At 48.4% G+C, this 21787-nt stretch overlaps 1 protein-coding gene across 4 annotated transcripts in view; it reads right to left on the bottom strand.

Annotated features, from left to right (window-relative positions):
* Positions 1-12087: 12087 nt before the first annotated feature.
* Positions 12088-21787, bottom strand: part of ZBTB7C (zinc finger and BTB domain containing 7C) — a 171309-nt gene continuing 161609 nt past the window's right edge. For all 4 annotated transcript variants that reach the window (XM_071730707.1, XM_071730708.1, XM_071730709.1 and 1 more), the window contains 2 exons: positions 20119-21321; positions 12088-12870 (listed from right to left, as the gene is read on the bottom strand). In XM_071730707.1, coding sequence (XP_071586808.1) covers positions 12243-12870; positions 20119-21305 — 1815 coding nt within the window. In that variant the 5' untranslated portion in view covers positions 21306-21321 and the 3' untranslated portion in view covers positions 12088-12242. The remainder of the gene's footprint in view (positions 12871-20118; positions 21322-21787) is intronic.

Raw genomic sequence — 21787 nt, 5'->3', positions numbered from 1 at the left:
CAGACCCAAGTGCAGAGGCTGCAGAGCTCAGGGTGGCACAGCAAGCTCAGGACCCCCATGGGGACAGGTGGCATCTCCTGACCCTACACTGACCCTTTAGGGGAGGTTTAGGTTGGAGCTGGGGAACAATTTCTCCCTGGAAAGGGTTGGCAGGGCCTGGCCCAGGCTGCCCAGGGCAGGGCTGGAGTCCCCATCATTCCTGGAGGGATTTCCAAGCCCTGGAGATGTGGTGCTGAGGGCCATGGGGCAGGGGTGGCCTTGGCAGTGCTGGGTTAAGGGTTGGATTTGATTTTAATGATTTTTTCCAACCAAAACAATTCTATGTCTCCTGCAGCTTCTTTTTGTCGCAGCTTTTTTCCCTTTTTCATGCTTTTCAGCACATGGACACATTCCCCATGTCTTGGCTGATGATGGAGAGCATCATCCATATGCTCAGGTTAAGGGCAAAGCCAGACTCATCTCTCTTGATATTTACATTTCCCCACCTCTGCCTGAGCAGCTGGAAACAGGGATGAGCAGGTCCCTGCTCCCTTAGCACTGAAATCACCTCCTCCTCCTCTTCTCCATTTGCCAAATCCCACCACATCCTTGGAGCAATTCCATCCAGAGCTGCATCCCAACCCATGCACCCCATGCACCCTCTCCCACCCGTCCCCCTTCCAGGGCTGCAGCCAAATCTCAGGTTAAGGAGTTAATCCCACCACAGCCCACCAGGAGAGACCAAGCCATCCCTTGCACTGCCCAGAAGGAGGAGCTAAGGTGGGAAGACTGGGCACCTTCCCTGAAGAAGCCCAGATCTTCAGGCCTGAACACAAATGAAATGAGTTTGTGCCTTAGCAGGGGGATGGAGCAGGATGCAGCCATGGGCTGGGAATCACAGTGCACCTGGGATGGGTTGGTTGGAGACAACACAACAGAGGAGGCTTCAAAACCCCAGTGTGCACCCCTTATTTTGTTTGAGGCCAAAACTCTTGTTCATCCAGATAAATCAACAGTTTTTCCAAAATTAAAAAAAAAAAAAAAAAAAAAAAGCATTTTTGATCATTTTAACTAACCTGTTGCATCTCTCTGTCCCCTGGATCTGGCTGAGCAACCAAGGATTCAGGAAAAATCCCATGGTGAGGGCTGAAGGAGGTGCAGGTCCCATTCCATCCCTTTCCCTGGGGATCTCAGAGGAGCTCAGCCCATATCCCAATCCTGCTTTCCAGGGTTTTGGAGCCTGGAACCCGTGGAGCTTTGGGTGCTGGTGGCCCTAATTAGCTCCTCACCTGCTCCTTAACGAGCTGTGAGCACACCCAGAGCCTTCTGACTCTGCTCTGCTGATCCCTGCAGGGAATTTGGCCTTTTGTCCCCTGCAGTGTCCCACCTGGGGCACTGTCATGTCTCAGGCTTGGGGTTGTTATAAAAATGACCAATATTCCAATATTCCAAGACTCAATATTCTGTTAAATGGTTTAATTTAAATAATAAAATTGCAATACACAAAACAGCACTGGGAGTCTCTGCTCCACTCACACAGACCCAGCACTGTTTTGCATATTGCAATTTTATTAATTAAATTAAACCATGAATGGAACATTGAGACTCGGTCATTTTTATAAAAATTTTGGGGGCTCGCCCAGGATAATCAATTCCCCAGTCAAGACCACAAACTGGAGGTTAAGTGTGACATGAGCAACCTTCCTTTTGGATAGGTCCTTGGACATATATACTTTTCACAAGTACTATAATATTGCTGCCACCCCAAGTTTCCACAAGGCATAAAGGATCCTCATCCATTGCTCAACTTGCATCAAAAATTAGACTTATTGGCTGGTTGAGATCAGTCATTTCTCCACTCCTTGCTATCATGGGTCCACCAGGACCATTGACCCATAACTCTATCCAATAAAGGTAAGGCAGCTCTTTTGGGTCACAGCATATCCCTCTACCATCCTTCTCTTTGCACAGGTGGTATTGTGTCAAGTTGTGAGTACACGTCCCCACCAGTGATCCTTTACAATCACACAGGGTATGATAGACCAGAGTTTGTGACACTATTCTTCCTTTACACATTGACTGCAATTTTTGGCCAGGGTGGATGCTGGTGTCCCCATCAAAATCCAAAAGGGTCCAGTGGGGATCATATTGCTCACTGGTCACAGCCCAGAGGGGTTGAAACCCTCAGCAGACCTTCTTCAGCTGCAGCTCCTATGTGTCCCATCAGGTCTTGCCCCTTTTCCTATGATGGGCCAAATTAAGGAACTTAAAATAATTTAGTTTTCTCCTAACTCCACCTTGTGGCATTCATCATTTTTGTCCCCACTCCCATTTTCCCTTCCCCTGTCCCTTTACAATATTATTTACTTCTTTTTATAACAGGGTGGTGATGGTGACTGGTGATGGGATGGAGGTCACAGCCACAGCCAGGGCTCCATGCAAAGGACCAGGAGGAGAATCCATGGCAAGAGGTTGATAGCCCAAGGGACATGAGATGGGACACTTGGGACACACATCCTTCCTTTCCCAGCCACTAGAGAGCAACCAGCACCTAACAAGTGTGGATTATTTGACCCATTTTGGATGTTCAGCTCGAGAGGGATTGCTTTCCCCTTGACTCCAGGAGGGTAGATGACAAACTGTGATGACAGCATCTCTGCTGCTGCTGTCTGACCTAGACCAGCTGAACCCTTTCCCTCATCCAATCCTCCCCATTCCTACTACACAGGCAGGAGATGCTCCCAGTGCTCAGCAACACCATTCACCTTCAGGTTTCCACCATGTTTTTTTGGGTTTTTTCCCAAGTTTTATCTGTGTCTCAAACATCCCATTTTGTAATCAATTTTGCACAGGCAGCTTCCTCAGAAACACATTCAGAAGGGTCAGTGGTGCCCTCCAAAACCCCCTCACCATCCTACAGCTCCTTTTTTTTCAGCTGCTTCTCACCAGAAGCCCATCAGATATTTTTTTTTTCCCCATGCCTTCCTGCACCCATCACACCTCCTCCCTGACACCCACACCCCCAGTCTCTCTAAACTGCACCTTCTCCCATATCCCTTTTTTTCCCTTGAAGGGCATCACCCCCACATGGACCAAGCTCAGGGCCAGGTCTGGAGCTGGGTGGGCTTCAGGGTGGACGTGTTGGCTGCAAACAAGGGGCCCACATGTGGGACATGACCATGTCCTGAGCTTTGGACATCCCTGTCTCATGTGGGAGGGTGGTGGCAGTGGCTGCTTTTCCCTTCCTGCTCCTGGGGTTTACTCTGAGGCCACAGGGAAGGGGGTTTCTTGCATCATCATCATCAGCAGCAGCATTCAGTCCTCCCTGTGTTTTGTTCTTTCTTGTTCTCCCCCTGTTCCTTCAGAGCATCACCAGGAGGGACAGGGACATTTCTCACTGGGGGTTCTTCACTGTTATTTTGGGGGATGAATCCCAGGATGGCTGAGGTGGGAAGGGAGCTCAGAGCTCATCTCCTCCAAGCTCCTGCCATGCCCAGGGACACCTCTCATCCAGACAAGGATGCTCCAAGCCTCATCCAACCTGGCCTTGAACACCTCCAGGGAGGGGGCAGCCACAGCTTCTCTGGGCAATCTGTTCCAGAGTCTCAGCACCCTCCTGCTGAAGAACTTCTTCCTCAGGTCCAGCCTCAACCTCTTCTCCTGCACTTTCAAACCATTTCCCCTTCTCCTCTTGCTGGACATTGCATTGAATTTAAGAGTTATGGAACCATTGGTGAGGTCAGCCACTCCCTGGCAATGATTTGCACCCATGCAAGAAGAACCACATATAAATGGATTAAGATACCTCAGGCACCTGTGTGCTGCAAAGGAATCTCTGTGCCCTCCCGTGCCTCAGTTTCCCCCTCCAAAAAAAAAAAAAAAACAACAAAAAACTGCAAACAAACAAGAACAACAAATCAAATCAAAACAAAACAAAACAAAACACAAAAAGAGCAGAAATAATGTTATTCTATCCAAGATCTAGTGAGGACCACAGCAGCAAACCATGGCAGTTTGTAGGTCTGCACATGTATTTACACAGCTATTAGGGTTGTTGATTCTGGCTTAAAGCAAATGCATCCATTACACAGCTTGGACAAGAGGACAAGGGGAATGGTTTTAAACTTAAAGAGGGGAGATTGAGGTTGGACATAGGGAAGAAATTATCTAATTTGAGGGTGCTGAGCCCCTGTGCCAGGTTTCCCAGAGAAGCTGTGGCTGCCCCATCCCTGGCAGTGTCTCAGGTCAGGTTGGATGGGGCTTGGAGCAACCTGGGCTGGTGGGAGGTGTCCCTGCCCATGGAAAGGGGGTGGGAATGGAGGAGCTTTGAGGTCCCTTCCAACTCAAACCAGTCTGGGATTCTGTGATCTGACAGAATCTGTGAAGGTTGAGGGGCTGAAAAATACTTTGGAAAAACAAAATAGTTCTTCCTGGTAATCTATGTATAAAATTACAAATATTTCCAACTGAGTTTTCAGCCATTACCATCATAACCTCCTGGCAACAGCAAGGTCCAGAAGCAGCTCATAAAAAAAACCCTGCTTAAATAAGAACTCAGGTTCTTAGACCTCAAGGGCAAAGCCTTAAATATTTCCCAAAGGATGCAAAACTCCAGCTACCGTGTCAGAAGTTGGTCCCACCACGGAAAAACCCTCTCCTGGTCACCATGGAAACTGAGCTAAAACAGCTACACCACAAGGGCAGGGAGATTTGCAGCCCCGGGTACAAGGATTTGCTGGAGGTTAAGGGAGGTTTTAGGGGCTGTCCTGGAAATCTCAGCCCCTGCCTGAGCCAAGCAAGCCAGAGCATCACCTGCCTGCAAATTGGCTGCCTGAATTTCTGATGACCCCTGAGGCTCCAGGCTTGAACAATTAGGAAGCCTCATCTGATTTGTGCCATCTCAGGAAGAAGGAAGAAAAAAAAAAATATAATCAAATCAAACTTCCGATTATTATTAAAAAAAAAAAAAAAAAAAAAAAAGGGGGGGGGGGGAATGGTTAGCTTGGTGATGCAGTTTGGCTTCTTCTTTGGGATTTGTATTTTTGGGTTTTAGCCTCAGTTCCTAAAGAAATGAGCTTTAGGAAATTGTGTAGGATTTTTTTTTATGTGGCTCCTCTTCTGACCTGTGCTGGGCAATATTATTTCTTTGTGGCACGAGGGGAAGAAGGAAATATCAGTTGAGGTCATGGTGGGCATCAGAGAGTCCAATGCTGCCTCACCCTTGGGAATACTCAAAATTTTTGAGATGTCACCGATAACTGTGGGTCAGCTGTCCCCAAACTCACTGCTCCAATTAATTTGGTCGTGGTTCACTGGGGTGGCAAAAACCCTCAGAATCATTCTCAGGATGGAAAAAAGACCCTTAAAGACCATCGAGCCCAACCATTGAACTCATTTTGATGTGCCCGAGCTTTGTCTTTTCTCTGCCTGGCATCAAGGGAGGTGATGGAGGCTCCTGCCCGTCCGGGGACAACCCCCAAACACCTCCAGATGTGGGTACCAACCCATCAGCCTCCCCAGCATCTTCCTGGTGCCAGAGCTGTCACCACACGAGGGCAGTGCAAGTTTAAGCGTGCAGGGGAGCTGCAGAAAGCAGATGAGCAGAAACAGGGAGGAAAAAAAAAAAAAAAAAAAAAAAAAAAAAAGCCAACAACCCAAATCACGCTTATTTTGATTTCTTTTTTAAATTTTTTTTTTTTTTTTACCCTGTCGATTTAATGCTGGGGCATTGGCCATCACCACGCTTGCTCTTCAGCCCAACCAACCTCATGGTGACAGCCCAGATGCTGCCTGGATGGCCACCATGAAGTGGTCCATCACCATCATCTGCTGCCCTGACTTCATCCCCACAGCAGCCTGAAGGATACATGAGCCACTCACTGCTTTAGGTAAGAGTTTATTTTTTTTATTTTAGGTAAGAGGTTTTTTTCTATTTTTTTCTTTTTTTTTTTCTTTTTTCTTTTTTTCTTCCTTTTTTTTTTTTTTTTTTTTTTTTTTTTTTTTCTCTCCAGGGGTGTGTAAAATGTGCAGCAGGTATATCATGTGTTATAGGACTGCCATTTTCTTAGCCAAGAGGAGTTGCAACCAGAGACCAAAACAAAGAAACCTAACAGTAGCCTGCCCTACAGCAATTAGTGCAAGTCAAGTAAGACATCTGTTCAACACAGGAAAACAAGGAATAATAATAATAACAACAATAATAATAATAATAAAAAAATAGAATCATAATAACAAAAAGGCATTTCCAAGCCACAGGTATTTTCTTTCCTGCCATCAGGGTGCTGGGGATCCCAGAGGTGGGGCTGGGAGGATGGATGGGGCTGACTTCACTGGGGCTACACAAGAAGAGTGGGTGGATCTACAAGAAAATCTTTTTTTTTTCTTTTTTTTTTTTTTCCTTTTTTTCCTTTTTTTTCTTTTTTTCCTTTTTTCCTTTTTTTTTTCTTTTTTTTTTTTTTTTCTGCCTTGGGAAGAAAACTAAGCGTGGACCAAGGAGGTGAAGGTGCCAAAAGGTGAGGCAAGACCCTAAAAACCCAACCTGGGATGTCCTGCTGCAGAGCACAAACTTTATTTTTAAAAACCACTGGGGGGGGGGTGTCCATTTTCTCCCTTCAAACTTTCCTCTCCAAGCACACAAAAAATCTTCCATCCTCAGGCCACATGGACTGGAAAAAAAGCACAAATCCCCTCCAAAAATGGCTGGGAAAATGCCAGGGATGGGGAGCAGGGTGCATGCCTGATGGTGTCACTGGGAGTCCAGCTCGAGGACCACTCTTGGGGTCTAAAGCATTGCAGGGGCTGTTTTAAAAAATTCTTTTTTGTTTGTTTGTGGGTGCCTGACAAACGGAAATTAAACAGTGCAGCTTCTTCCTTTTTTTTTTCTCCTTTTTTTAATTTTTTTTTTTTTTTTTGGTGTTTCCCAACTAGCAGAAAGAAGCCCACCAAAGGCTTTCAAGTTGCCCACCCAATACCCTGCTCCACAAGAGATGCTTTTTTTTTTTTTTTTTTTTTTTTTTTCAGCAACACCCAGCAGAAGCAAACACTGTTTCTGCAGCATCCCCCCCCCCTCACCCTCTGCCATTTCCCCCCCACCATGGTCTGGATGATCCAGCAGATAACAGCAGCTGTTCAGGAGCAAGAGTGTGGCCATATGTTGCTGCTAACAAGCATTTGCTGAACCTGGTGTCTTTCTGTGATTCCCATGTGTCTGATTAGCACACAGGTCCTCCGAGCAATATTCAGCTTTTTCATCCTCTCCTCACACATTTTTAAATTTATTTTTTGGGGGGGAACAATAAGCAAACCAGGAGACGAGCCTAAAACAGGGTTAAAAGCCTCAGGGTTTAAAGAAAAAAAAAAAAACAACCAACACAAACAACAAAACCAAAACACCCCAACATTAAAAATATATTTAAATAGCTAAAAAAGGGTTTTCATCTTCATTTTGCATTTTTTTTTCCTTTTTTTCCTTTTTTTTTTTTTTTTTTGTGCTCAGAGTTCATGTGGCAGATGCTGACCCTGCAGTGGCACAGGGACCAGAGATGCCCACCCTGGGAGCTGGGGGTTGATTTTTCCACCTTGTCAAAGGCCATTTTTGGATGGTGCCCCTCAGTCCAGACCCCCTGCTCCAGCACCTGATTCTGTGGAGTGTGAAGAAAGGAAAATAACTGATGGGAGCCTGGGTGAGGGTGGGTTTGGGTTGTTTGTTTTTTTTTTGCTGGGATTGCAGGGAGGAGTGCGACCAATGAGCCCAAGTCCCTGATCTCCAGGTTTGGGGGGGATGGACTTGGGATCCTGGTCTCCTGTTGCATTCCCAATGTTTATGGCACATAATTAAAAGCAAACTGGGAAGAAATCAAGCTGACCAAGCTTGGAATGATCCCTGGCTTAGGCCAACATCCCATCTTCCTGGGAAAAATGGGATGCCAGGGCCTGCCCCAGCAGCTGAGCTGAGGAGAAGGAGCTGCAGTGCTGGGAACACTCCTCCCAGTGGTTCCCCTTATCTCTGGGAAAGGAAAGGCAGTTTTCCCAAACCATGCTGGTAGGGAGGAGATGGAGAGGTGCTGCTGGAGGTGATTCATCCCACCCTTGGGAGGTCCAGCGTGGGTGGGGTGAATCACCCTCCAGCAGCACCCACCTCCCTCCCTCCGGAGTCAGGGTGGCTTCAGAGAGAGCACGTTGCAGGTTGGGACACCCAAAATTAAAGTGTCAACATGTAGGTGTCTCAAGGTGTCTGTTACTTCACGTCCAGATGGCTCAATGGCATGGGATGAGTCCCACCATGCACACATGGAACCTGTTTTCCAGGGTTTTTGCTCCTCTTTGGAAAAAAAAAAACAGAAGGTGATTCTGCAGCTCCTTCGTGGCAACACGAGTTGCAGGGCTGTGCTCTTGGAATCATTTGGGTTGAAGAAGGACCTCTCAAGTCCATCCAGTCCAACCCCTGGGACATCTCCAACTGGATCAGGCTGCTCAGAGCCCCATCCAACCTGACCTGGAATGGTTCCAGGGATGGGGCATCTCCCACCTCTCTGGGAAACCTGGGCCAGGGTTTCACCACCCACAGAACATTTCTTCCTTAGATGGAGTCTGAATCTCCTCTTTCATATTAAACCCTTCACCCCTTGTCCTGTCACAAGAGGCCCTGATAAAGTGTCCATCCCCATCATTACTCTACATCCCCTTTAAATACTGGAAGGCCACACCAAGGTCTCCTTGGACCTTTTCTTCTCCAGGCTGGACTCCCTCAGTCTGGCTTCAACAGCCCGAGGTGCTCCAGCCCTCTGATCATTTTTTCTGTCCCTGTTCCAACAGGTCCATGGCTTTCCTCTGCTGAATCACCTCCCTGAAACTCCAGGCCATGCTTCTTTGGATGTGGCTCTGTGCTCATCTTCAGCCAGGAGCCATAGGGAGAAGATGGAGAAGCAGCACCACGAGGTGGGAAAAATCCCTGTGTCCTCCCAGCCCAAAGCTTGGTGCTCATCAGGCCCATCCTGGTTGGAGAAGGCACCTCCCAGACTGGATCCCTGTGGCCTTGGACTCACCATGCAACATCAAAATGAGAAGAAGAAATCAGGGTTTTGCTCTATCCCAACCTCCCCACCCCAAAACGTGGGGTGCTCACCACCAGCACCTGATTCCATCCAGCCCGGCTCAGCACAAGGTGTGGGAAAATCAACCTTAACTGGTTAATCAGCATCACAGTGCCCCTTGGGGCACCAACCAGGTGCTGTGTGAATGCATCATCCTTTTGGTTGGTCCAGAAAAGGGGCTTTTTTTGGAAAGCATCAAATCTGGAAAACAGCCGTCGACCTGAGGCCACGGGGATGGCCACGGTGGCCAGAAGTGGGGAGGCAGCTCCACATCTGCAGCAGTTTCACCTTCTCAGCGTGGCCACAGGCAAGAGAACCAAGTCCTGCTAATAATTTAAGAGCATCAATTAAAAGTTTAATAAATACAGAAAAGGATCTTAGCTCTTTTTTTTCTTGTTTTCCATCCATTTTCTAGCATCAACGAAAGTTAAGGGTGATTGTCCCGTGGGTAACTAAGGCAAATTTATTTCTCTGTGAGTTTTTCTCTCCCCCCCTTTTTTTTTTTTTTTCTTTTTTTCATTTTGTTTTTTTCTTTTTTTCATTTTGTTTTTTTTCTTTTTTTCATTTTGTTTTTTTCTTTTTTTCATTTTGTTTTTTTTCTTCCCCCATTGTTTTTTCCACAAAGCAATCACATAAAAATAGTTATAAATAGAAAAATTGCAAAGGTTTTCCCCCCCTCCCTTAGACAAACAGGAAAAAACTAACAAAAAAGCCAAACCAAACAACAAACCCAAGCAACCCAACAAACAAATTGAGACAGAGAAAAAAAGCAAAAACCATCTTGCTTCAAGTCCTTGTAAATTCTACAGTACTCAGCATCTTTGGATACTTTACAATGACTCCAAGTTGTAGACAGAAAAAAAACCAGAACCCAAAACACCTGAAGTAATCAGTCACCTGCAAAACATCACTGGTGTAAGAAGTTGATACGGGTTAAAAAAACAACCACAATCTGATACAGTTTTAGAAAGTTTTCTTTCTTTTTGTTGTTTACTCCGTTGATTTGTTGCAGATGGGAGTCCTTGTGGAGTTCCTTTTGGAGGAGGAACGGAGTGTTGGGCAGTTCCTTGGGATTGTTTTGCACGGATGGATGGCTGCAGAGCAAAAATCCTTCATGCCTTCACAGGGATCATAGAATCCCAGACTGGTTTGGGTTGGAAGGGACCTCAAAGCTCCTCCATTCCCACCCCCTTTCCATGGGCAGGGACACCTCCCACCAGCCCAGGTTGCTCCAAGCCCCATCCAACCTGACCTGAGACACTGCCAGGGATGGGGCAGCCACAGCTTCTCTGGGAAACCTGGCACAGGGGCTCAGCACCCAAATGGTCCAGGACCTCTCTCTTGTGTCCCCGTCTTGCTCTGATAGAGGGGGAGACCCTCATCCAACCATCACTTCAGAGTGGCACCACTGATGGGCAAACAAACAAAAAAAAAAAAATAAAATTCAGGAACCTGAGATCCTCTCGTTCCCCTCGATGTTGAATGGTTAAGAATAAAAAGAGAAAGGAAAAGCCCCACTTTGGACAGTTACATTTTTGAAAGCTGATTTCTTGGCAAACCAGCTGCCTGGGGGACCTGCTCCGAGCTGCCTCAGCTGGTGGTGAAACCCACCACATCCCAGAGGAGCCAGTGGAGGCCATCAAAAGCCTTTATCCTCAAGAGCAGCTGATGTCTTTAGGGGCTGAAGGAAACTGATGGGACCACTCCAGCCAATCTGCCACTTTTTTGGGCCTCAAAAGAAGTATTAGATACAGGTGACCACCAGCAAGGATGCTGGTGAGATCCCCAAACCTGTTGACCAGCATGGGTGACCTTCAACTTGGAGTAACCCATTCTGTGTTACTGCCTCATCTTTTGAAGCAACAAATGGAGATGAAAAAGCATTTCTACTTGCTGGCAAGTAGATAATCTCATCTACAAGGCATCTTCAGTGGATTTCTTTTCCACAGAGATCTCCTGAGACAAGCAGCAGGGTGATCTGCACACCCACATTTTTTTTTTTTTTCCCCATCGACACTGAAGATTCATGGACACTCAATGTGCTTTGTACATTTTTTGTCATCCAAATATTTATAGTAATTAGGAGGCATTAAGGACAAACCCCCAGACATTTCCAAAAGGTCAGTGGTGGTAGATTCTGACTCTTTGGTTTGAAAGGACTTTTTCACTTCAAAATCCCCATGTCGTTTATTTCCACAAAGCAAGGGCTAAAAAAAAACCCAACAAACCAACCTCAGGAACAATTTCTGATCCTTCCAAAAATTTTTCCTTCACTTTTTCAAGCAACTGAAGTTAAAATACTCCAAATAGCCTTTGGTTCTCCTTCTGAAATTTGGAAATGGCCAAAAAAACAGAATAAGTTAAAAAAATCTCCTTTTCCACCCTGCTCCTGTGGTTTTGTGCTCCTGTGTGGCTTTTAATTTCTTTTAAAAAATTATTTATGTTTTTTTAGGGCCTGAACTCACCCTTTCACCAGCCCTGAAAGCCTGATCTCCTGTTGAGAAAGGCAAGGGCCAGGATCTCCTCCCTTTCCCAAGGCGGCTGCTTGACCTTCCCCTTTATTTCTTGTAGAACAAATTTCCTTGGCAAACAAGGGAATTAATTTAAAAAAAAAAAAAACAAAACAAAACAACAACAACAACAAAAAAACAACTCACAATACCAAAACAACAAACAAAACCACAAAAAAAAGTCCTTTTGACCAAAAGGTCCAAGGAATGTGACATATCAAAACAAGTCTGGAGGGCTTGTCGGTGTCCAGCCGGCCCCGTGGGTGGAATATGGGGAACACCTCCCCCAAAAGAGCCATCTCCTGGTGATGGCCATGCCCTGGACTAAGGCAAGTGACATTTTTAGCATTAAAGAAAGCAGCAGTCCTGGCTTTGGCCTTCCTGGAGAGAGCAGTGAGTGGTGGAGTAGTTGGAAGGGGATGCCCCGTGGCCCCAAAGCCAAGTGCATTGTTGAGTCTAAAGTGCCGATGGCCACGGGGAGCAGCACCCACCCACCCACCCACCCACCCTGGGGAGGTCCCCGTGCCCCAAGCCCTCCAACACCCATGGCAGGAGGGGGATGGAGAGCTTCTGGGGATCCAGATGATTTGAAAGGGCGGGTGGGGACCCCAAAGGAGGAGGCTGGGAAAGGAGTGGACCCATGGTGGGAGCAGGAGGAGGTTTAGTTGCTCGCCTCCGAGATGGGGGCCATATGGCCGAGCCCTGCCAAGCCACTGAACCCCGTGCTCCAAGGATCAGGAAGAGGGAAGAAAGGCTGGGCAGCAAGGTTTTCATTGTGGCCCAAGGCGAAGGCGAAGATGCCCGCGTTCCTCTCCATCTCCAGCTGGGCTCGCCTGAAGAGCTTCATCTGGGTTTCTTCCAACTGGCTCTCCAGCTCTTGGAGGCTAAAGGGGGTCTTGGCCCCGCTCAAAAAGTGCTTCGGGCTGGGGCCAGGAAGGCACATGGCCGTGGTGCCGAGGTGGCCACTCATCCCCTCCAAGGTTGGGGGCATCATCTCCACAGGAGGTGCTCCGGGAGCGAAGAGCAAACCGGCCGCTCGCCACGCCGCCGGCTTCCGTCCCCGTCGCGGCCGGGTGATCCGGCAGCTCTGGCGTTTGATGTGGCGGTGGAGGTGGTCGGATCTGGTGAAACTCTTGTAGCAGAACTCACACTGGTAGGGCCGGACCCCTGTGTGGATCCTCATGTGGTTTTTCAGGTCGTAGTTGTGGACGAATTTGGCGTTGCAGTGGATGCAGAGGTAGGGCCGCTCCCCGGTGTGTTTCCGCATGTGGATCTTCAGCTTGTCCTGCCTGGAAAAGGGAGGAAAAAAAAGAAAAAAAAGGGGGATGGTTAGCTTTGGGTTAGCTTTGGGAAGGGGTGAGATGTTCAGATTGCTGCTTGGATCACAGAAGGCAATGGGAAGGTGAGAAGTTCATCCTGGGGCTTCCAGCCGTGGTGCTGCCCCGCGGTGTGGATGCTCTTGTGGGCTGGCACTTGCAGTTGTCTTCTCCTGGATGGGGTGACAGCAGCTACCCACAAACCCAACCCTCCGTGTCAGGAAAATCCCAAACAGCCCAAGATGGAGGGAAAAAGCCCTCTAGGATAAACCCAGGAGACATGCATGAGTATCTGAACATGTACTGCTAGATTCCTGCCTGCAGATCTGGAAATGAGTGGAGGTTGTAGGGCAACTTCCCTCTTTGTTCCTTGAACAAAATCCCTCTTGGAGGTGATTTTTCCTTTCCTTTTATCCTTACAGTGACCACTGGGTGTCTCAGGAGCTTTCCTTTGAAGCTTTCCATTTGAAGCACCCTCAGAGGGTGAGGCAGGCAGAGCTGCAGGCAGCACCCAGTTGCTCTGCACCCACTTGTCCTTCCCTTCCACCTTCTCCATCCACATCCAGCCTCAAACACAACTTGGAGAAGGTTTTCAAACACAGCCATGGAACAGCATCATTCCCAGTTCCACAGCATTTCTTTACAAACATCATTCTGTTTTTTCACAGATACACCAAACGGTTCTGGTTGGAAAGGACCTTTCAAGTCCATCCAGTCCAACCCCTGGGACATCTCCAACTGGATCAGGCTGCTCAGAGCCCCATCCAACCTGACCTGGAATGGTTCCAGGGATGGGGCATCTCCCACCTCTCTGGGCACCCTGGGCCAGGGTCTCACCACCCTCAATGTAAAATATTTCTTAGATGGAGCCTGAATCTCCTCTTTCATATTAAACCCATCACCCCTTGTCCTGTCACAAGAGGCCCTGATAAAGTGTCTGTCCCCATCTTTCTTCTAGGTCCCCTTTAAATACTGGAAGGCCACACCAAGGTCTCCTTGGACCTTTCTTTTCTCCAACCCTAACTCTCTCAGCCTGGCTCCAGAGCTGCTCCAACCCTTCCATCATCTCCATGGCTTCCTCTGGACTCACCCCAACAGCTCCATCTCCTTGGTGACCCCAGAACTGGACCCAGTACTGGACCCAGTACTGGACCCAGTACTGCAGGGAGGTCTCAGTGCTGTAAAGGGAGAGAATCTGCTCCCTGGACCTGCTGGCCATGCTTCTTTATTTAAGAAGAACATCTAAAAGCAGCAAAAATATCTTCCCAGCTTGGGGAATATATGAAGTAATGTCATTACCATCATATATAAAATATATATGACCGTGCAAATAAAACCAAAAACCACTCAAAAAAATCTATTTTTGCCCTCAAAACGTGCAAGGTTAGGATGGCTGCTCATGTGTCTAGTGTGGAGCTCCAACTTCTACCCCTTGGCCCTTCTTGCATCTTGAACCAGTTTTTGGTGCCCGTGCCCGGGGCCAAATCCCAACTTTGAAATTTTCCCAGATGCTTTTATCCCGAGGTTTGCACTTATTTCCCCTCCAAATGCCTCAGGCAAAGCAGCAGGGAAAATTTCACCCCAAAAGGACAACAGGGGGTGAGGTGGTGAGGAGATGAAGGGAAGGGGATTGTTCTGTGAAGTGTTGGGAAATGTTAATAAAACCCAGAGCTCCCAGCCCCACCTAGAACATAATTTAAGAGTCTGTATGTAATGTTTAACCTAAAGGGATCGTTTTTCCTAATAAACACAGAACATGCCAGGACTCTGTAATGTAAACACAGGCAAAAAGTGGTGGTTTTTTTCAGGTTATCACCCATCGACAGGGTGAAACTCAATCCTCTCTGCTCCACCAGCATCTCGAGTAGGATGGACAGATGATGGAAGGTTTTATGGCTTTACCACTTTTTAAATTTTTCCTGTCTTTTCAGTGGTGCCCAGTAATAGCAGTAAGGAATAACGGGCTGAAGGTAGAACATAGGAAGTTCCACCTCACCATGAGGAGAAACTTCTTTCCTGTGAGGAGCACTGGAGGGGTTGTGGAGTCTCCTGCTCTGAAGACTTTCCAAACCCACCAGGATCTGTTCCTGGGGGATCCTGCTCTGGCAGGGGGGTTGGGCTGGATCATCTCTTGAGGTCCATTCCAACCCCTGATATCCTATGATTTTATGACAGCTAAAGGACATCTCTGCCAGGCTTCCCTGAATGCTGCAGCTCATGTTACATCTTTTGCTCTCAGGGATAATCTCATCCTTCCCAAAACCATCAGGCTTGCACCCACGAGTGGAGCCTTCACCAGGGAGATGTTTTGAACCCAAACAGTCACCCCACAGGGAATGAGGGAGCAGAAGTTCCCAAATGGGATTTCTGGCTTCATCACTCCTTTGCATTAATTTTCTGTTCAAGAAACTGTGAAGGAGCAAATTTACTGGGGGTTGGGAGAGAGAGAAAAGAGATTTGGCCCCTCAGTTTAGGAAGGATATTGAGGTCCTGGAGCAGGTCCAAAGGAGGCAACTGGGCTGGTGAAGGGATCCAGCACAGATCCTATGAGGTGAGGCTGAGGGAGCTGGGGGTGTTGAGGCTGGAGAAGAGGAGGCTCAGGGGAGACCTCATCACTCTCTCCAACTCCCTGAAAGGAGGTTGGAGCCAGGGGGGGGTTGGGCTCTTTTCCCAGGCAACTCTCAGCAAGACAAGAGGGCACAAGAGGTCTCAAGTTGTGCCAGGGGAGGTTTAGGTTGGCCATGAGAAAGAATTTCTTTACCCAGAGGGTGATCAGACCTTGGAATGGGCTGCCCAGGGAAGGGGTGGATTCTCCAGCCCTGGAGATATTTCAAAAGAGCCTGGATGTGGCACTCAGTGCCATGGGCTGGGAACTGCAGTGGGAGTGGATCAAGGGTTGGACTTGATGAGCTCTGAGGTCCTTTCCAACCCAGCCAATTCTATGATTCTATGATTTTCCCTGGGTGGGGAATGCCCCAACCTCCTCATCAGTGGGATCCCACATCCCATGGTGATGAGGTTCTGGTTGGTGGCATCTGGCTTGGAGCAGCCCATGCTGGGGCTGGTCACTGAACTGCAGAGGATGACAGACTGGGTTGAATTGGAAGGGACTTTCAAGCTCATCCATTCCCACCCCCTTTCCATGGTCAGGGACACCTCCCACCAGCCCAGGTTGCTCCAAGCCCCATCCAACCTGACCTGAGACACTGCCAGGGATGGGGCAGCCACAGCTTCTCTGGGAAACCTGGCACAGGGGCTCAGCACCCTCACAACAAAGACACATTGGATGACAAATTGGAAGGGACCTTCAAGCTCATCCAGAAGTTGAGGGGAGGATAAGATGCTTCAGCTGCAGTGAAGCATCCACATGAGGATGAGGGATGGGAAACTGAGGCTTTGAGGGATGGGAGCTGGGCTGGCAGGCTCTTCCAAAGGAGAAAGTAGCTCTATGTGTGTGAACAACCTGAATTGAATTGCATTAGGAGAGTGATTAGGGCTCTGTGAGCTGTCACAACACAAATAATTGGAACAAACAACGTTAACCTTTCTGGTTGGAACAGTTTCTCCTTGAGAGCTCCCCGAGTTAGTCTTGGTGGAAAAAAAAAAAAAAAAGCTGGAATATTTGCAGTTTTATCCAATGGTTTAGCAAGCAGACTAGACGCTGAGGAGCCCTTATTTAAGCTAAAAAAAATAATAATAATTAATGAGCTATTAAATGAAGTCCTGCTTCCTGCAATCACCTGGCCCCAGGAGTGGGGAGCAGCAGATCCAGGTGCATGTGGGCTCCTCACCATGGGATATGGGATCCCACTGATGAGGAGGTTGGGGCATTCCCCACCCAGGGAAAATCTCTTTTCTCTCTTCCCCCCCTCTCCAGTAAATTTGCTCCTTCACAGTTTCTTGAACAGAAAATTAATGCAAAGGAGTGATGAAGCCAGAAATCCCATTTGGGAACCTCTGGTCCCTCATTCCCTGTGGGGTGACTGTTTGGGTTCAAAAAATCTCCCTGGTGAAGGCTCCACTCGTGGGTGCAAGCCTGATGATTTTGGGAAGGATGAGATTATCCCTGAGAGCAAAAGATGTAACATGAGCTGCAGCATTCAGGGAAGCCTGGCAGAGATCTCCTCCTACATCTCAATCACCCCACTTTCCCCTAAAGGAGAGCTCTCAAGTTAAGAGGAATGCTAAAAATGCTGTTAAAAAAACCCAAAAAAACACAAAAACAACAACAACAACAAAAAACCAACCAAAACCAAAACAATCCTAAAAAATCAAGTGCATTTTAAAAATCAATCATGGTTTTCAAATTCCCACTCTGCTCAGGGTGTTAAAAAGACAAAACCCCTCCAGGTCCTCAGCTCATGAACCGATGGCTTCATTTTCATAAGGGATGATAGGAAACTACACCATGGGGTTAGTCCTGATTCTCTGTGGGATAATTTTCTTGGATTCAAGTTCTTCCTATCCTTGTGCTTTGTTTTTAGAAGCTGTTAAGCATATGGGGGGGAAGGGGGTATGTTGAAGTCATTTGGTTTAATGATGGCCACACCAGACCATCTCTGAGTGGACTTCTTCACCTGCAAGAAACGGATTTAACCCCCCTGGATGAGGGATTAGGATACCTGAAATCCCACCTGAACCCTCCTGCTAACCTCTGCAGTGGCTGTGAGTCACTACCAATATCCCTCCGTGCCTCAGTTTACCCAAATGAAGCCAACAATGCTGTAAAGGGCTTTGGGAGCCCCCTGGGAGGGCTCAGCACCATTATTCCCATTACAGAGAAGGTGCTGGTGATGGGTCAAGCCAAGCTCTGTCCTTGTCAGCAATTAGCACCCTCAATGTCACACTCAGGAGATGGGGACAACAGAAAGGGGCTGGCCAGGTGGTCCCTTCATCCAGAAGGATGCAGCCACACACACCAGGATGAGCCCACTCTGAACCCCCTTGTCCAGGGGTGACCACCCAGCTCAACCCTGGAGATGCAGCACCAGCAGGAACCAAATCCAGATTCCTGCTGGCAGGAATTAGGGATGCCTTTTCCATCAGGGATGCAATTAGGGATCTGTGCCACCCAATTACAAGTCCCTGTAAAAAAAAAAAATAAAAAATCCCTCTTCAGCTTTCCTGTAGCCCCTTCAGGTCACAGATGGATGACAGAAGGTCTCCCTGGAGCCTTCTCTTCTCCAGATTCCTACTGGAAGGAATTAACCCCAGGCAGTGGGGTTTTTTTTCCCCCTGCAAAATCTGAGTGTGAGCCCGCTGACTGTGATGGAAATTTATTTTTCAGGTCAAATCCTCAGCATCTGCATAACTTCCAGGGGGATATTATCACAGGGGAGGGAGAAGAAAAGCCAGGCTGAATGGAGGAGCACCCCAGGTGTCCATCCATTGTCAGGAGCTCTCCTTTCCCTACTCTGCATATTATTTTCCTCCCATTTGCCCTTCCCAGATTGATAGGGCTCTCACTCTCACACGCAGCCAGGAGCTGGAAACCCATGCTCTTGTCAGCAAGTTTTATTATTATGGTAAAGATTGTACTCATTAGATATTAATTATCTCCAGCAAGAGCAAGCCCAGGATTCTATTTGTCTCTGCTCACTGATTAACCATGCTCAGCCTTCCAAAGAAGGGTTATGAGCTGCAGCATTAGATTTGTGTCACCTGCTCCAATTTTTTATCACCATGGGCTTGGCTGAGATGCAGAGAGGTGGAAAGGCTGGGAAGGAAAAAATACTGTAACCAGAAGGAGGTTCTGGTTGGTGGCATCTGGCTTGGAGCAGCCCATGCTGGGGCTGGTGTCACTGAACTGCAGAGGATGACAGATTGGGTGGGGTTGGAGGGGACCTTAAAGCTCATCCATTCCCAACCCCTTTCCATGGGCAGGGACACCTCCCACCAGCCCAGGTTGCTTCAAGCCCCATCCAACCTGACCTGAGACACTGCCAGGGATGGGGCAGCCACAGCTTCTCTGGGAAACCTCTTTCAGTGTCTCACTACCCACACAGCAAAGAATTTCTTCCTAAAATTTCATCTCAGTCTCCTCTTTCAGCTTTAAGCCATTCCCTCTCATCCCATCCCTCCCTGCCCTTGTCCCCAGTCCCTCCCCAGCTTTCCTGGAGCCCCTTCAGGCACTGGAAGGTGCTCTAAGGTCTCCCTGCAGCCTTCTCTTCTCCAGCCTGAACAACCCCAGCTCTCTCAGCTGGTCCTGAGATAGCTAAAATTTGGTGCCTTAGTCTAAGCCCTGCATGATGTCAGTGTGGTCAGGGATGACACCTTTGCTCAACTCCTTTCCTCATCTACCTCTCTGTGGGTGCTGATCCCTTTCTGCTGACCACAGGGACAGTCAAGGTGCCATGTTCTTGGATGGCCAAGGTTTAGGGAGTTGAATCACAGAATCATTTACATTGGAAAAGACCCTGAAGATCACCCAGTCCAACCCTTAACCCAGCACTGCCAAGGCCACCCCTGCCCCATGGCCCTCAGCACCACATCTCCAGGGCTTGGAAATCCCTCCAGGAATGATGGGGACTCCAGCCCTGCCCTGGGCAGCCTGGGCCAGGCCCTGACAACCCTTGCCAGGGAGAAATTCTTCCCAAGCTCCAATCTAGACCTCCCCTGGCACAACTAGAGGCTGTTTCCTCTTGCTCTATCACTTGCTCCTTGGGAAAAGAGACCAATCCCTAACTCTCTACTCACATATAAAAATTAGGACCACTCCAGCCTCAGAAAGCCCAGACACTGTCATGTCTAAACATGTGGAACTTGGTTTTGGTCCCCACTTCTGCCAAAATTTGCAAACCCAAACTAATTACAACCCACAACTAAATGGCCCTCCCACCTCAAGGCATCTCCGAGGACACTGGAGATGAATCCTCCTTGGCTTTTTGACCATCTGTTTTCCCATCTCTTTCTGGCCCAGCTGTGGTCAACTACGGTGGGGTTGAAAATATCCTGTTGCTTATTTAAGCTCTTGTCCAGTGGATTGAGTGAGTTGTGGGTGTGACCCACAACCCACCCAAAAATCAGTAGGTTCGTTTTCTTCCTCCACCCTCCCTTCCTCCTTTTTTCTTATTTCCAAAGGGATAGACATCCTGCCCTGCTTTCTTTGTTGTTTTTTTTGGGGGAAAAAAAGGTTGTTTAGCTTAGCAATCAGCCAAAGATCACGACGTGACCCCTCCAACCACCACCACCACCCTCCTTGCACGGCCAGCCACTGCCCACCTGGTAAATCGGACTTCACAGATATTGCACATGTAGGGTTTCTCTCCCGTGTGGGTCCTCATGTGCCTGGGCAACTTGCCAGCTCCCATGATGACTTTGTTACAGATAGGACATTGCTGGGATGCCTTGGGCTTGATCTTCCTCTCCTCTTCCAGGGGCCAAGGGGGAAAAACTCCTCCAAACTGGGTGGCGCTTAGGAAATTGAGATAAGCACTATAGTCGGTCTCCGCCTTAATGTGGCCTAAGGGAGCTGCTGGGGTGGTGGCAAACATGTCCTTGAAGAAGTCATTAGGGAAAGGAGGTGGAGGCAGGTCTTCCTTCTCCTCCTCTTCCTTGATTTTCCTCTTTTTGATGACCAGATCCAAAGGGCCATTGTCTACTGGCGGCTCCTCGAGCTGCGCGAAGGAGCTGAAATCGCCGTTCCATAGATGGGGGAAGAAGCTGGGGGTGAAAGGAGAGAGAGGTGGTCTCCTTTCTGGGATGTTTGCCTTTGGGTACAAGTTTTCCCTTAGCAAGGACTCGATGGAGAAGTCTCGTATCACACCCAAGTGCCCCGAGGAGTTATTGGCTGGGTAGTGATTTGGGAAGTCTTTAGGTGCTTCTGTGTACGCTTCTTCGGTGAGATCAGACTTCGAAGGGCTTTGGTGACAGCTGACTTCTTGGACGTCGGTGAGGTTGTCCTGATTGACAAAATCTTCCACTTCTTCCTCCTCCTCCTCCTCCTCTTCCTCCTCCTCTTCATCTTCCTCTTCCTCGTCGTCTTCGTCCTCTTTGTCATCTTCCTCTTCCACCTCTCTGTTGGGCTCCATGATTTCAAGGCAAACGTTGATGATGCACTGGATCTCCAGCATCTTGGCAGCGCTGAGGATGTGCTTGACGTTGGAGGTGGTGATGGTGAGGGTCGAGGTGTAGGCAAACTCCAGGATGGCAGAAAGTGCTTCAGGTTTGACAAAGTCAATCTCGTAAACATAGGGTTGGTCTGTTAAAGTGCCAGTAGTGAAGAGTTTTTTGAAGTACTTGCTGCAGGCAGCAAGGACGGACCGATGGGTCCGGTACTCCTGGTCCTGTACGATGAGGATGACATCACAGAGGAGACCATCGTGCCTTTGCTCGTTTAAACCACACAGGACTTCACTGCTGTGGTTTGGGAAGGGGATCCCAATAAGATCTTCAATGCCATTGGCCATATTCTCATTTAGTGCCCTAGGAGAAAACACAGACAGTAAGGAATTAGCAGGGGGTCCTGATCGTAGAATCAACAGAACCCCAGATTGGTTTGGGTTGAAGGATCATCCAGTTCCAAGCCCCCTGCCATGTCTCCTCAGAGTCACCCACAGCTCCAGCTCCATCACAGAGGGATGCTAGGGTGAACAGCACATCCCCTCATCCTTTGCTGACATGAGGGAGAGCATCAGGGATGCTCCATCACTGGAAACATTCCAGGTCAGGTGGGATGGGGTTCTGAGCAACCTGATCCAGCTGAAGAATCCCAGACTGGTTTGGGTTGAAAGGGACCTTAAAGCTCATCCATTCCCACCCCCTTTCCATGGGCAGGGACACCTCCCACCAGCCCAGGTTGCTCCAAGCCCCATCCAACCTGACCTGAGACACTGCCAGGGATGGGGCAGCCACAGCTTCTCTGGGAAGCCCATCCCAATGTCTCACCATT

The sequence above is a fragment of the Heliangelus exortis genome, chromosome Z, assembly GCF_036169615.1.
Source record: "Heliangelus exortis chromosome Z, bHelExo1.hap1, whole genome shotgun sequence".
NCBI lineage: Eukaryota > Metazoa > Chordata > Aves > Apodiformes > Trochilidae > Heliangelus > Heliangelus exortis.
This window is presented reverse-complemented; position numbering and strand designations above follow the sequence as displayed.